Genomic DNA, 15,500 nt, shown 5'->3' with positions numbered 1-15,500 from the left:
ACAAAGCTCAAGGTCAGGCAGATCCCTGCCATGTTCCACCTGAACACAAGCAACAACACTTTCTTTGTCCCAATTGCTTTGCAGGAGGAAGTACATAGCCCTAGGACAGGGTCCAGACAGAGGGATGGAAAATAAACAAACAAATAAATAGACAATTCCTAAGAGATTTAGCAACAGAGTTCTCTACTTACCAATCATTTATCTCCAGGGACACTGTGCAGATTGACAATATGCTTAATCAAAAATCTACATTTCTAGCCCCCTTTACCAAGACAGGGGATCAGTGAGAAATAAGCAGAAGTTGTCAAAGGGACTTCTGGAAAAGGTTTCTAATGGAGCTGGCTCAACTGGCAGATGCCTTTGCCTTCCCCTACCCTTTCCTTTATTCCTGTCTAGACTCACATACGATGGCTGGAAGGGCAGCAGTTATCTCTGCCTATGAGGTGGCTGTGAGAACAGCATGACAGGAAGATGGAGGTCTGGGTACCTAATGACATCATGGAGCCACCATAAAAGTTCTGAACTACTTATTTGTACGGAGAGAGAGAGAAAGAAAGAGAGAGAGAGAGAGAGAGAGAGAGGGAAGGAGAGAGAATGTACCTTGTATAAGCCACTATTATTTTGCATCTTTATTATTATTAAGTAGCCAAGCACAATTACTGATAGAGTACTTATTGCCTCCAGATTTTGATTAGTCATCCTGACTCAAAACTCATCCACTTTCAATTGTCAGTGATGTTCCTCACACACACATCTGATAAAGACCCTCTGCTGCTCTGAAGTCTTCAATTGCTCCCCAGCACCTCTAGATCAAATCCATACTCTTCAGTACAACATTCAGGATCCTTCACACCCAGCCCCAGCAGAGCCACATCTCTGGCCCTGCCCCCAGACAACCCATGCTCCCACCACCACACACTTGTCAGCATTCTAGTTCACACCAGCACTCTGATATCTATAGTCTTCCTATGTGAAATGTTGTATGTGATGAACTCCTGCTTGTTCTTCACATCTAATTCTAAAGTTACCTCCTCCAGGAAGCCTTCCCTAATGACTTCAGTGTAAGCCATTGCCTTCTATGGACTTCTCAGGCAAGTTCTTTGTAAAATACCTCTTATCTGTAGCACTTACTGCACTGTAATATAATTACTTATTTTTGATCAGTCTGTCTGCCTACCAGGGGTGTCCAACCTTTTGGTATATCTGGGCCATATTGGAAGAAGAAGAGTTGGGCCATTCATTAAATATATTGAAACATGTAATCACAAAAACAATCTCATAATGTTTTAAGTAAATTCACGATTTTGTGTTGGGTCACATTCACAGCCATCCTGGGCTGCATGTGACACCCCTGCCAGACTATGAGTTCCTTCAGGCAGGGACAGAGCCTGACAGGTCTGCTTAACCCCGGATGTTAGCAAATCCTGAATGAATGCGTAGGTGGGTGGATGGCAACTGGGGACTCAGAGTCTTTACTCTTCATGCCATGGAGGCTTCGAGTGATGGCTGAGTCAAAAGAGGATACAGAAACACTGAGAAGACACATAGGAGAGGCATACCCCAGTGGTGCCCATGGCCTGGGAGTACCCTGGAAGCCATCACTAGGGGTAGGACAAAGGGCAGCATAAACATGGGCTTCACATCTTCTCCATGTGGCATGAAGAAGGCAGAAGAGAGTGAGCCAACCCCATCAGTGGTCTCCTTCCCTGTCTCACCCCTAGCACCACCCCATGCCACAGCTCATCAACTCTGTCCAGGGAAAAACCCCAGAAGTGGGACAATCTCGACCCTGCTCCAGGCTACAAAACAGCAGGGCCAGGTACGAACTACTCTAACACAAGTCCCTCCCAGACGACATTTCAGGTCCTTTGTGAAGTGCTTTCTCACACATGAGCTTGGCTCCTCCTCTCCACAAGGGTAAGCAGAGCCCCGATTATTATTGTTAGGGCCCCATTTTACAGGTGTGGGGACTAGGTGGCTTGGAGAGGGGAGATGTGTCCAGCTCAGACAGCCAGAAAGAGGCAAAGCTTGGGCCTACCCTCATCCCCACCCCCAGGAGCTCAAATGCTGATGCAGTGGGACAAATTCCAGGACCTCACATTAACAGGCGAGCTATGCTGCCTGGTGGCAGCAGGGGATGCCAGGCCCTCTGCTCCTTGCGTGAGGCCCAGTGCCCACAACAGCCCCCTTTAAGGCTGCTGGGCCATCCAGCAGAGCTCCAGTCTTAATTTTAGCTTGGAGGCCTGCCACAGAGGCTTTAGTGAGAGGCAGGCTGAAGTTATGTGGGACAGCTGTCAGCTGGCATTCTGGGTGGGGCCTATTTAGCCAGCAGGGAAACAAGTCCGGGGACACTGAACTGGTGTCCCTGCCCTGAATCTTTCCGACCCGACCAGCCACACGGCTCACATCTCCCTCGGGTCCCCCAGCTCCATAATGATGCCTGAAGAGCACACAGACCTGGAGGCCCAGATCGTCAAGGACATTCACTGCAAGGAGATCGACCTGGTGAACCGAGACCCCAAGAACATTAATGAGGACATAGTGAAGGTAGGCTCGGCAGGCCTGCCCAGGCGCCACCTGCCCACAGTGGGTTGGGTTTGCAGAGCTTTGGGCACTGGATGAGGGAGGGCTCTGCTCCACACACAATCAGCTTCCTCTGTCTCTCCAGTCCCTCCCTGACAATCCAGCTTGTACAGCCCCAAAGAACCTGTACATAAGTAAGACCAAATAGGGCACGCTGTGCATGCGTGCCCTAGGCATTGACTGGGGCAGGGAAGGCATGTCACAGGGTCCGTACTACTCTGAAGCTCTTCCTATTAGCTCCTGGCCCTTGTCCCAGGATGAAGACAAGGCAGCCAACTTGGGCTCTTTTCCATGCCAGGAGGCATTTCTGTGGTCTCCCCAGTGGGCACTGGGTTAATCCCTGGAGGCCAGCTTCTGGCAGGGCTGGTGGCCCTCCCACGGGCACTCACCACCTCTGCCCCATGTAGCACTGCCCAATGTCTAGCCACCTGGTGTGGGGGCCATGCCCAGAGCTCATGCCAGCTCCCTTCCTGACCCCTGGTCCAGTGTCCAGGCCAGGGCAGAGGCCTCTCAGAGGGCACCCACGCCCTGAAAGGAAATGCTTAGATGAGGGCTGGGTGGGCAGCCTTTAGGGAGTCCCCCTGCCCACAGCCACTGCCCTAGTCAGGCCCCTTTCCTCTCCTGGCTGCCTCCAGGCCTGCACCCTCACTCTGCCCTCCACTCGGTACCCACAGGGATCTTCCTAACACAGAATTGCTGGAAGTAGGGTGCCCACCTCAGCATCAGAGTCACTGGAAGGGCTGTTAGAAGGACAGGTGCCCAGGGCCTCCTGGGTCCTACCAAATGCCTCAGACTTCAGACAAGCACTCTGTGGTGGAAACACAACGCCACCCATTACACAGTCATTCAGTGCAGTCATGCATTTTCTAGCTGCCATGATTTAAACAAGGAAAACCAAACAGGTGACATTCATTTTCATACTTTTCTTTTAGCCCAATACATCCAAAATAGTATCACATCAACAGGTAATCAATATAAAACAATTACCAGCAATCTACTGCCCACTCTTGCTTCATCTTCAAAATCCAGTATGTATCTTAGACCTAGGGTACATCTCAGTTCAGACTCCAAATTTTTATTGGGAATTCTTGTTCTATATTTAATTGCATAGAATGTTCAGTGGAAATGCCCATATTGATTCACTTGCCCAAAATGTTGCAAACTTTCTTAAACATTTGCCAATCCTACAACTGTGTATCAGCTTTCACATGGCCACTGATTATACAGCATGGCTAAGGACTTGTCCTAGGGCGGCCCTGCACTGCCCTCCTAGCATGCTGGAGAAAGTCTGACTTCTCCCATGGCTTTCAGACCTCAGCACAATCTTGGCCCAAACCATCTTCTCCCACCTTCTAGCCCCCATGCTAGGAGCTGGCCACACCAACCAGAACACACTCCTGTGTCTATGCCAGGAGTACCTGCCTCCTCACCTCCACATGGTAAAGGCTCTGCTCAGCCTTCAAGACCCAAGTCAACTGTCACCTCCTCCAGGGAGCCTTCCCCAACTCTTTCAGGCATTTGGAAATACAGAAAAGCCAGCTTTTCTGTGCACCCACTTTAATTCAGGGCATTTCTCTAGAACAGCTCATACAATGTTGTGTGTGTGTGTGTGTGTGCGCGCGCGCGTGTGTGTGTGTGTGTGTGTAAAATCATCAATGGTGGAGATAGGTTACTTACAGCACAGTGTGAAAAGTGCTACTAAGGGGAAGATTAGGGAGCAAACTTTGCAAGCTGAAAAGCACCATATAAATGGAAAACAGTGTTTGTCATGGTTTGCACAGTGTGATCTAGAAGGAATAGTCCTGAACTTGACTTATGATCATGTTTCAAATCTAGGCTCTTCTACCTAAAAACAATGACCCTAGGCAAGACATCTAGGTTTTCTGAGTCTGAGTTGCCTCTCTAAAATTAGCATAATATCATTTGCCTCCACCAGATAAATCAACTCAGAGCACTGCTGTGCAATAGAAATACACTGTGAGGACTAAATGAAATAAGGAATTTGAAAGTGTCTGACACAGTCCCCAGCTCAAAGCAAAGATGAGATCAATGTGAGCTGAGTGGGAGCCTGGAGGAGCTTGCAGGATAAGAGAACTAGGCCAGAACAAGCTTTTACACCCACACTGTCCTCTGGTGGTTCCCGGCTGGCTGCTGGGAATGGAGAAGAGGATCCCAAGGGAAAATGTGGTTTCCAAAGAAGACCCACAGTAGGTAGCACGTGGAGAGAAGCTCTTGGGTCCTACTGAGCCAGGAGTGAGCCCACACCAGGCACTAGGCCCAGATTATAAGCTGAGGGAGGGATGGGGAGCCCCACAGATGCAGCTGCTTATGCACCACCCCTGGGGGTGAGCCCCAGAATATGTCTCTCACAGGTGAGGAAAGAGGTCCCACAAATAATCTTGTCAATATTATTTGGTATAGTTATTGGACATTCCCTGGCTTGCGTGGTTATTTAACTTTTTCTTTCATTCTTAATGAGAAATGAAAATGTTTTGAAATTTGGAATGGGGATCTTAAAACAAAGTCAAATAAATACCATGCACAGTCTCAATCATACTTCAGGGCGGTGCAGTGGTCTGTGAAAGAATCCTGGGAGGAAAGAGGGAGAAAGGAGAGTGGGTGTCACCTGGGTATGTTTCATCAACTGGGAAAAGGCAACCGGGGAGGAGGAGAAAGGAAAAAGGAGTGAGGGAGTGAGGAAGACAGGTGGAGATGAAGGCTAGGGAAGCACCTTTCAGGGGTGTTTTCATCAGTGGTGACAGGATCCATGAGGCCTATGATGAGTGATACAGTAAGATGCGGAAATAAGACTGGGCTACCAAGACCCAAGTTCTGGTCCCTGCCTTGACATAAACTTGCTGTGTGATTCTGGGCAGACCCCTTTCCCTCTCTGGGCCTGAGTCCCTAGTATAGATAGAGGCTGGGTGGAAAAGAGGGAGATACATCCTCTCTACCAGCTGCTGAGGTTTCATAAAGAAAAGCCAACAATGAAAAGTAGGGGAGAGATCCAATGTGTCCATGGATTTGTTCCCCAACAGATGGGAGGTGCTCCCCTTTGAGTTTCCAGAGTTGAAACCTCCTCAAACTCCCCCAAGAAAGGCCTGGCGCTGCCCTTGAACCAGGTTGGAAAACAAATGCTAAAGTCAGAGGGGAGCCCTGTACAGCCCAACAGACTTGAACTGCAGTCTCCAAGGTTCAGGGCTAGGCCAGGGGCAGAGGGTAGGCTGATAGAGAACTAGAACTGAGGAGGTGGGAAAGCACACCCCATCCCCTTCGCTGCCCTCCATCACCACCATTCACGGAACGTTGATTCCACGGTTCGTTACTGAGTGTCTGCTGTGTGCCAGGCACTGTGCTCTCTCAGAGGAGACAGTGAGGGTCAAGAAAGCCCCCCTTCCAGGCTCTGGGGAGGGGGGGTGAATGTGTGCCCGTGGTCCTGAGGGGTCTCCAGCTCACCAGTGAGGACACCTTTCCTTTCAGACCTAAGTTGTAAAGCCTCCAGCCCTCTTCCCCATGAATTCCCATAGGACCCCATCCCCACCCTAAAGTCCAGAGCTATTTCTGAGAGGACTTAGGGTTGTCTCATCAGCACCACACTCTCCCTACTTCACACACCGGCTTCCAGGTGCTATCGCAGTGACACTTGAGCCCAGAGGGTCACGCAGGCCCTTTAGTTTCTAGCTCCAACCTCTCTCTCCTGAAACACTCAAAGTCGGCCCTTCCAACAGGACCAGGGACAGACATGATCCCAGCCCACCTCAGCCCACAGCTGCCACAAAACACCCTCCTCCTGCAGAAAAAACACGAGCGACAGCCTTTGCTGCAAACACCCAGAGGACCAAGCAGCCCATCATTTCTCCAAGCTCTGCTCCCAGTGTGGGCCCATCTGGACATCTTGTTCCAGAAAGATCAAACTAACCTGTACTTCCCCCTTTTTCTTGAGAAAAATCCAACCCAGCAAATGAGATGAGACTAAACTAATGAAAATACAGAGGAGGTGCTAAATGCCATAAATTAGTGCCAGCTGAAGTGTCACAGCAGTGTAAGGGAAGAAGACATTACTTTCATCTGGGAAAATCAGGAGCCAGCTTCATGAAGTGGGGGGAGGCGAGGAATGTTGTCCAGATGCATTAAAAAATGGGAAAATTTTTAAATGTAGAATGGGGGAATAAGGCTTTCCCAGAAGAGGAAACAAAATAAGCAAAGGCCACACATCATTGAAAAGAATGTTGAGTAGAGTCAGCACATATGAGGGATGGGTATTGCTCCTCCCCAACATGTGTCCATAGCAGACATCACTAATGGATCACAGCACTTTTCCAGGAAGCCATGAACCATCAGCTAAGCAGAGTTGGCACACAGATTAAACCTCTTTGCTACCCTGTCTGCAGGAGAACAAGGGGACTAAGGCAAAGCATCTGAAAGGGTATTTGTGGGAGAGAAGGCAAAAAGGGAGGTTGAAGTAGTATTTTGGAAGTTCACCCAACCTGTCAGTCATTCCATATTGGCAATTCTTTCTTCTCAGAAACGTCTTGCCCTAGGTCAAGTACCTCTAGGAAGGGCAACATTGGACTAACTCGCACTGAGGTATTTAACTTAGCATTAACTAAGTGTTATGGGGAGTTCTGGGTATCAGCTAGTCTAGAGTTCTTCAAAATATGGTCCACTTTCTTGGGGAGCTTGTTAAAATGCAGATTTCTGGGACCTGCCACAAGAAATTCTTGTTCAACAGCACTGGTAAATGGTTCACACTTTCAAGTGCAAACAAGTTCCCCTTATCCTATAGAAGACAAACATGGAGTCCAGAGTTATCAATAGTTTTCCCTAAAGACACACTGTATCAGTTATCTATTACTGTGTAATGAATCACCCCAAAACTTGATGGTTGAAAGTAACCATCATCTGATGATCTCTCACAGTTCTGTGGGTTGACTACACTCAGCTGGGCAGTCTGCTGGTCTTCCTGGCAGCAGCTCCCACAGCTGCAGTCAGATGCTAGCTGTGGCTGCAATCACCCGGGGCCTCTACTGAGCTGGGATGCCCAGGATAGCTCTCTCCTATACCTGGAGCCTTGGTGAGTATGGCTGGGAGGCAGGGCTCAGCTCTGATGCTAGGATGGCTGGGCCTCTATCTGTGTGTGGTTTGTGGCCTCTCCCTTAACATGGCCTCTCCACCAGCCTCTAGAACAGGGTATAGCAATGTACTTGTAACCCCACTGATATCTACAGTAGCGTATAAAAAAATGAACTTCTAATATGATGGCTCAGAGCTCCCAAAAGCAGAAGCTGACAGACTTTCTTAAGGCTTCATTCTGGAAATGGCACAGCACCCTCTCTCTCTTGTTCCAGTGGTTAAAGCGTGTCACTGGGCAAGCCCACACTCAATAAGGATGAAGCTATTCAAGAACATAAATGCTCAGAGTCATGACTAATTGGAGGTCTCATCCTAGGAAACTAGCTAACCACCCACCAAAAGCTGGTGTGCAGCCAAACCTAGAACTCAACCCAGGGCTATTTCTACTTGCTCTCCATTCTACCTGCACCAACTTTTCTACAGGCAGAGACTGAGAGGGCAGGAGAGACCACAGGCAGAGATGGGCAGGAGGGAAAGGACAGGGCTCATGAGATCGGGTGGGAGTTCTTCTGACAGGATCCTTTCTCTTGTCCTGAAGCCCTCTGTTATATCAGTCTCTTGACAGCTCTTTTACATGAACCCACACCTTTTCACCACCCAGCCCAGGCACCCCAGGTCCCCCCTGTAGGGTGCTCTGGACCTCAAGCTCCAGTGAATCCCTAACCCCTCCTCCTGCCCTCAGAACTAGCCTGTGCTGCTTTCTGTGCCTCAGCTCCTACTGGTGTGTCCAGTTCTGCAATGACTGTGGTCGGGGAGATGGCAGAGGAAGTCCAGGATTTGATGTCAGGCCAACTTGGGCTCCACCCCTGCCTGTCCCTTACAGGCTGGGTGAAATACTCGATATGAGATACATGGCCAGAAATTGACATCTACAAAGGCCAAACTGTGGGTGTTGCTATGGTTATCCCAGATTATACAGAATTCTATTATTGTTATTACCAATTATAACACAAGAAGCAAAGCTTTGCCATTTTTCAGCTGTTTTGCCACATTCCCCTCATTTTAGCTTCTTCCTACTTTCTAGGCCAGTGTTCTTCAAACTGTCCCAGTGAGGGCTAGCTTTATTAGTGTTATTACAGTCTGCTTATACACCAATACTTTTGTAAAATTTCATAAAAGTTACTTACTAGAAAAATCAAATGAAAAGAGGCATCCACAAGGTAAGCTTAAATTTTTAGTATTATTAGAGTCAACAGACAAAATTACTGGGTCAGATTGCTGTGAACATTTCTAATTGTTTACCATCAACTTCTGTGCCTGCCTTGTTGTGGAGGGGCGACTGGCTGAGGACCACCTTTAAGTAGCAAGGTAATGAGTGAGAAAACTAAGACCTAGCAAAGCTAAGCCACCCTCCTGGGTCTTCTGACTCCAAAACTAACTCTGTGTCACAAGGGCTCTTGGCCCAATCCTCTATGTGTAGAGTTAAAAACAAAAAACAAACAAAAAAAATCTGAGAGGCCCAGAAAAGGAAAGCCCCATGCCCCAAATCTCATAGTAGTGAGATTCCACTCAATCTCCACTCAGTCACTCAGTGGTCGAGTGGAGACTGAAACCAGAGGTCTACCCTCCTGCCAGGAGCTGTTTCCCCAACACAGATACCCCAGCCGAATTGTCCAGGGCCCTGGATGCCCAAGGCTGAGTCATGTGGAAATGTGGGGGAGGTATTTTTGACAGAAGGTGGCTGCTGGCCTCCCCCGCATCCTCTAGCACGCCTGGCCCTGCTGTCCTGCACCACCTCTGCCCTCTTAGAGACTGCGGGGGCTGTGCTAGCTGGTTCTGACTAATCAACTGACTCTCTTGCTGTTCCAAAAATAAATAACCCAGAGAAGTGGACACCAACTGAATGAGCAGCCACATTCCCACCCTCCCACCTTTGTCCCCTCCCTCCAGCTGTACACTGAGCCCTGGGGCTATGCCAATGGATCCAGCCCCCCATCCCACCACCCTCCCCAAAAAAGCCATCTTCCCATCTGCTTCTAGAAACAAATTAAGAAATGAAGTCACTGTGTGCTTCTGATACACTGGCACGACTGCCTTGGGCTGCCTGAGCCAGGCCTTATAAATACCTCCCCAAACTAGCCCACTGTGACCAGTGCTGTCTCCATGCCTAATCCCAGTTAGGGGAACAACTGCCTGCTCCCAATGCAGCCCACACCTCTGAGGGCACGTCTTCTGAGTCACAGAAAACAGGTTAGCTGTCCCATGCATCGAGCCCAAAGGCAATTATTGGAAATAATTCAAATACCAGCACCAATGGCTTCTACAATAAAATGATAATTCAAAGACACAACAGAGAGATCATTGGGGATAGAATTATTACCATAAGCAGAAAATTAGAGGAAAGAGGGCCCATCCATTTTATCAGTGCAGATGGAAGTACTTGTGCACGCACACATTTATGACTAAGTAGGCTAAGGAATTGTACTTATGATCTCAGATATCAACAGATTTTCTGAAATATGTTTTCATAGGAACTGCAGAACAATTGATCAAATAATTACTATCACTGAGCATCTACCATAGGCCAGGTATTGTGCTAAGCATCGCCCAAGAAGTGGAGTGCCTGGCACAAAGTGGGTGCTGAGTGAGTATTTGTTGGGATGGATGGATGGATGGATGGATAGATGGATGGATGAATGGATAAAAAGTTATTTTGATTCCTCATAGCAAGGTTGTAAGAAGTAGAAACACTATTTTACAGATGAGAAAATGAAGCTCAAAGAGGTTAAATTATTTGCCAAAATCATTCATCAGATCAGCAGCTTCACTGGTGTGCAAACCTAGGTTTGGGACTCTAGCTTTCTGTTGAAGCAAGCCCGCTGTAACAACCACCACCAACAGCTGCTAACAGTTCTTAATCAGGTGTTTTGTGCTAGGCGGTGTTCTGGGTATTCACGTGGTTTAACTTATTGAATCCTCTGACAAACTTTTTAAGTCTAGGAGAATGAGGCATAGAAAACTTCAGCCACTTGCTGAAGGTCACAGAGCCAATAAGTAGCAGAGCTGCACTCAAACCTTAGTAGTGTGGCTTGAGCTGGGGCTTTTCCATTCTGTAGCCTCTTAGAGGCCAGGCGCAAATGCTCAAATGTGTTGAATGAAGGAATGTGCTAGGATAAATGAACAAAGCAGGCTGGGGACATTGCTGACTACTGGGAGCAGGGCATGTAGCTGGGTAGAAGGGGCCAGGGAGCTGGTCTCCCTGGGACAGGGAGTTGGGGCAGGTCTCTGGCTGACAAGGACCAGACCCCAGAGGGGGCAGTTGCCCTCCCTGACAGCCAGCATCTACCTCGGGGTCTGACTCTGGCTGGAGCTGTGTGAGGCACTTAGATTAGAATCAGGATGCCGAGATTTAATCCAGGCCTCCCTCCTCTGGGCTTGTCTGCCCACCTGTAAGGTAAGGAGGCACAGCTGGGTAATCCATGAGTGGGGACACACCCTCCTTAGGAACAGCCACAAGAAAGGCAGGAGAGGTCACAAGTTCTCAGTGGGAGAAGGAAGGAGGGAGTGCTGGCTGGGACACAGGCAGGGAGGCGTGTCTGCCCAAGTGCCTCCCCCTGCTGGTGAAGTCCCTGAGGTGGCATCTTGCTCCAGAAGCCAGCCTGGGTACTAAGAGGCATGGGGCACAGGCTGGGGATTGGCCACAGTGGAGGAGGGGCAGGCAGCAGAGAGCAGAGCAGCTGGATCAGCAGGTTCCTGGCCCCAGAGGTTTGACTGAACCTCAATAATCATGGTGGATATACCCAGGTCAAGGCTGGAATGGTCCCAGGTCCACAGTCCCCAGCTCCCCTAAAAAGCAGCAACTGGATTTTTGCCACACATAAGCAAATGTAGAAGATGCCAGCATTTTCTGTCCACTCTTTAAAGCCATGAGACATTCCCCAACCAGCTTGGGCTTTCTTTTCCAAATATCCAGCACACCACTTTTCCATCTCTACCTCCCAACCCCATAGTCCCCCACATTCCCAGCTAGCCACCACCTCCTGGAAGCCCTCCAGGAATAAGTGTCATCCTTCCCATGAGATGAGGACCATATGCATATGCTTCCCCTTCCATCCAGGGGGCCGTATGAGGCTGAGACTTACGGGGGGCGGGGGGGGCAGGGGTTCCTGGCAGGCCTTACTGACTACCTGAGTCAGCTTTTCCACTTCGCCTGCAGCCTGAAATCTCACCCTTTAAACTTTGCTCCCTGTTAACATACCACCCCAGGTGAGGCCTCATCCAGAGCTGTCCCAGGGGGCTCCAGGGATCTAAGGCAGGCACAGGAGCCCAGAATCTAGTCATGTGAGAAAATCAGGCCTCAGACTTTTATGTACAACATGATTATGTCCACTCCCCTCCTCCAAAAAAGTTACACTGGAAAGAAAAACACCCAAGCAGTAACATGTTTAGTACCAGAGAAATACAAATTGGAGATGCTTTTGTTTTCTTTTTGCTATCCCCCTAATTTTCTGCAATGTGGCTATGTTATTTTATAATGAAAAGTAATTGTAATAATACTATTGTGCATGGAGGAGAGAATTTCCTGCCCCTCAAAAAAGTGGGGATGGGGACCTAACCTGGAAGACTGAAGTTTGAGCTCAGGCCCCACCAGCTCCCATGGGGGGCCCCACCCATTAGCCTATGCATTCATGCAACCCACTTTTATTAAATAGGCCCAAGAACACTGAAGATGGCCACAACCCCCATTTTAGACAAGACAGCTAAGGATTAGTGATGCTAAGTGACATTGCACATGAGGAAGCACCTAGAACAGTGCTTAGTGCATAGCAGGGGCTCAAGAAATGTTAGCTGGAAGTCATCTATTTTTTTAAGTCCACTGATTATGCTCCCACTTCCCAAATGAGGTCTTAGTCACCATTTTAGCAGGATATGTGAGCTGGATTCCCTGAGCACCCATGTTCCTTCCAGCTACAAAGAGGAGGGATGTTGTGGGCAGTGTGGGGAGGAAATCTGAAGTCCATTCAGAACTAGGTCAAGGAAAACAATTCTGCCTTCTTCACAAGGCCAGCTTGGCCACACTCAGACACCAGCCTCCCTCACTAGCCAGAACGGTGTGGCCCTCACGTTGCCATGTGCCAGACCCTGAAATAGCTCTCAGACCCGTGCAGCTCTCTCGTACTCACCACCACCACGCCCACCCAGGCCACCACCCAGTCCCGCCTGGGCTGCTGCAACGGCTCCCAGCTGGACTCTATCTCACCGCTGCCCCATCTCAGCAGCCAGAACAAATAATCTCAGCACAAAAGCCTTCAGAGGTTGCTCACTGTATGGATGCTTGTCCTGCTACCTCTCCAGCCTCACTCCAGTCACCTAGGCTTGTACTCAGCTTTCTGGAAGCCCTTGCACCTCCCCAAGAGCACACACTGTCCCACCAGCTCCTGGCTCCTAGCAATTCCTCTCCTGCCCAAAACACTCTTTTCAGCCCACAGTATTTCCCTCTACCTGACTACTTCAGGTATCAGCTTAGCTAGATGTCTCTTCCTCCAGGAAGACTTCCTTTCCCCAGGCTGAGTTCAATGTCCTCCTGTGGATGCACACAGCACCCCTGTCCTTCCTTTACTGAAGCACTTATCACTGTGGCACAACTACCTGCCGTAAGCTCTAGGACAGCAGGAAACTTTGCCTGTCCGTTATCTTATCAGCAGGCACCCAGTGAATCTTTTCAGCGTGACTATGACTGTCCAACTCCCTAGGACCATAAAATAATAGCATTTGAAAGTCATGCCTCTGGGCCTGCCACTGGCTTAGCTTTGGCATGAAGCAAGTCCCTCGGCTCCTCATGCCTGCTACCCAAACCCATGAGGTGAGGGCTCCAGTCTCCATAGGGACCTACTGGGTCAGGAGCCCTCCCAGGGGTTCTGATGCTCACACACCAAAGCTTGAGAAGCAGGTGGGTACTGTGATTGAAGATCACCTTACTGCCCCTGCAGGTGGATTTCGAGGATGTGATTGCAGAGCCCGTGGGCACTTACAGCTTCGACGGTGTATGGAAAGTAAGCTACACCACCTTCACTGTCTCCAAGTACTGGTGCTATCGCCTGCTGACCACACTGCTGGGTGTCCCGCTGGCCCTGCTCTGGGGCTTCTTGTTTGCCTGCATCTCCTTCTGCCACATCTGGGCAGTGGTGCCGTGCATTAAGAGCTACCTGATCGAGATCCAGTGCATCAGCCACATCTACTCGCTCTGCATCCGCACCTTCTGCAACCCACTCTTTGCCGCCCTGGGCCAGATGTGCACCAGCATCAAGGTGATGCTGCGGAAGGAAGTATAAAGCCACATGAAGTAAGACAAGGGGGTGGCCAGGCAGGGGGAGTCAGACCAGGCTGGACCCACAATACCGCTCCATGGGAACTGCTGGCTAGCTCTTTCTCGGGACTGCTATTTGCCCCCAAGACAGGAGCACAGCGCTTTGGGAATCCAGAAAGAAAAGAAGGCCCTGCCACAGAAGCACAGTGGCCCACCATGATACCCCATGACCAGGCATGTGGGAAGATCATTTGCTAAGAGGCAGCTACTGCAAGTCTTTGTGTTCACGTGTACTGTAACAGCACAAACCAGCACTCGGTTCCCACCCGGGGTCGACCTGTCCACATGTGCTGCCCAGGAAACCCACCAGTGACTATTGGCATTGCAATGGTGGCTCCAATAAAGGGTTTTGGCTGCATTCAGAGAATGCTGTGTTTTGTGCGTGTCCATAAGGCATGTGCATGTCCTGATTGGTTCCAAAAATATATTTCACTGCCCTGAAAAACAGATGCAGGACAAGTTGGTTAGCCCTTCTCTTGGCCAAATCCAACAATCAGAACAGAGTTCGGTTTCTACTGGGGTTCTTCTTGTTAGCTGGGTGTCTACTCCCCTGTGCTCCTTAGGAGATTATTTCCCGCTGACTTCTGCTGCTCCAGGACCAGCTAGTGGTCAACAATAGAGGAAAATAGCCTCAGAGCTAGAAGGGGTAGGAGACCCTCGCTGGCACCACTGAGATGAGGGCCTGGGTTCAAACCTTTAGTAACCTCCTCATGGCTCCCCACAAGCCCCCGGCATTACCAGATGTGATGAGGGCATCATGTCCAATGTGTGTGTGCATGGACTCGCAGTGCCAATAAGAAGCAATAGAAAGGGCATGTCTCACCTCCTCCCCAGCCCCCAATAGGAAAAAAAGAACCACTCAGCAATCTGATATTCTTTAGGGATGCTTTTCCCAACTGTGTTACCAGAACTTAGTCCTCAAAAAAGGAGGGGATGGCTTTTCTGGTTAAATTTATTTTTAAAATGTTATGTATTTCTCTTAAAGATTTTCAATAGACATCAGCATGTTAAAGGCTCTGAGAATGCCTGCAGTAAAGAATCTTGCTTAGGCCAGTATCTCCCAATCTTATTTGCCTTTTTTTTAATGCAATACCCACTGAGGTCTCATAAAATGAAGGTCCCACAGCACTTTTCAAATTTTCAGAGATATCACCTTTTTGGTGTCTGGTCATGAACCCAAGGGGTCATGGGGCGGTGTGGCAGAAGGGACCCATGTGGACAGGAGGGGGTGCAGGCAGCGAGGTTCCAGCCCTGCCTCTCTCCCAGCTGCCTGCTCTGGCCCCAGTTTTGTCATCCACAAAATGATCTCTAATGTCCATTTCAGCTCTCAAATTTTACCCATTTTTGTTTTTCCTAATATCATATGAAATTTTCAAACACAGAGGACATTTGGAAAGCTTTGTGGTGTCACCTACACACCCACCACTTAGGCTCCACGATGCAAATTTTACAGCTCCTATATTGCCACATCTCTATC

At 49.2% G+C, this 15,500-nt stretch overlaps 1 protein-coding gene across 1 annotated transcript; it reads left to right on the top strand.

Moving 5' to 3' along the window:
• Positions 1 to 2,304: 2,304 nt before the first annotated feature.
• CAV3 (caveolin 3) lies at positions 2,305 to 14,381 on the top strand. The gene is made up of 2 exons (XM_045832378.1): positions 2,305 to 2,547; positions 13,647 to 14,381. Exons 1-2 carry the CDS (start codon positions 2,434 to 2,436, stop codon positions 13,986 to 13,988), a joined length of 456 nt encoding a protein of 151 aa, XP_045688334.1. The 5' UTR covers positions 2,305 to 2,433; the 3' UTR covers positions 13,989 to 14,381.
• The last annotated feature ends 1,119 nt before the right edge of the window (positions 14,382 to 15,500 follow it).

The sequence above is a fragment of the Phyllostomus hastatus genome, unplaced genomic scaffold, assembly GCF_019186645.2.
Source record: "Phyllostomus hastatus isolate PE091 unplaced genomic scaffold, TTU_PhHast_1.1 phas_contig_16, whole genome shotgun sequence".
Taxonomy (NCBI): Eukaryota; Metazoa; Chordata; class Mammalia; order Chiroptera; family Phyllostomidae; genus Phyllostomus; species Phyllostomus hastatus.
This window is presented reverse-complemented; position numbering and strand designations above follow the sequence as displayed.

Coding starts and splice junctions, on each gene's coding strand:
- CAV3 (XM_045832378.1), top strand. CDS start 2,434: ATGATGCCTGAAGAGCACACAGACCTGGAGGCCCAGATCGTCAAGGAC. Junction 2,548..13,646: donor TTAATGAGGACATAGTGAAG/GTAGGCTCGGCA, acceptor CTGCCCCTGCAG/GTGGATTTCGAGGATGTGAT.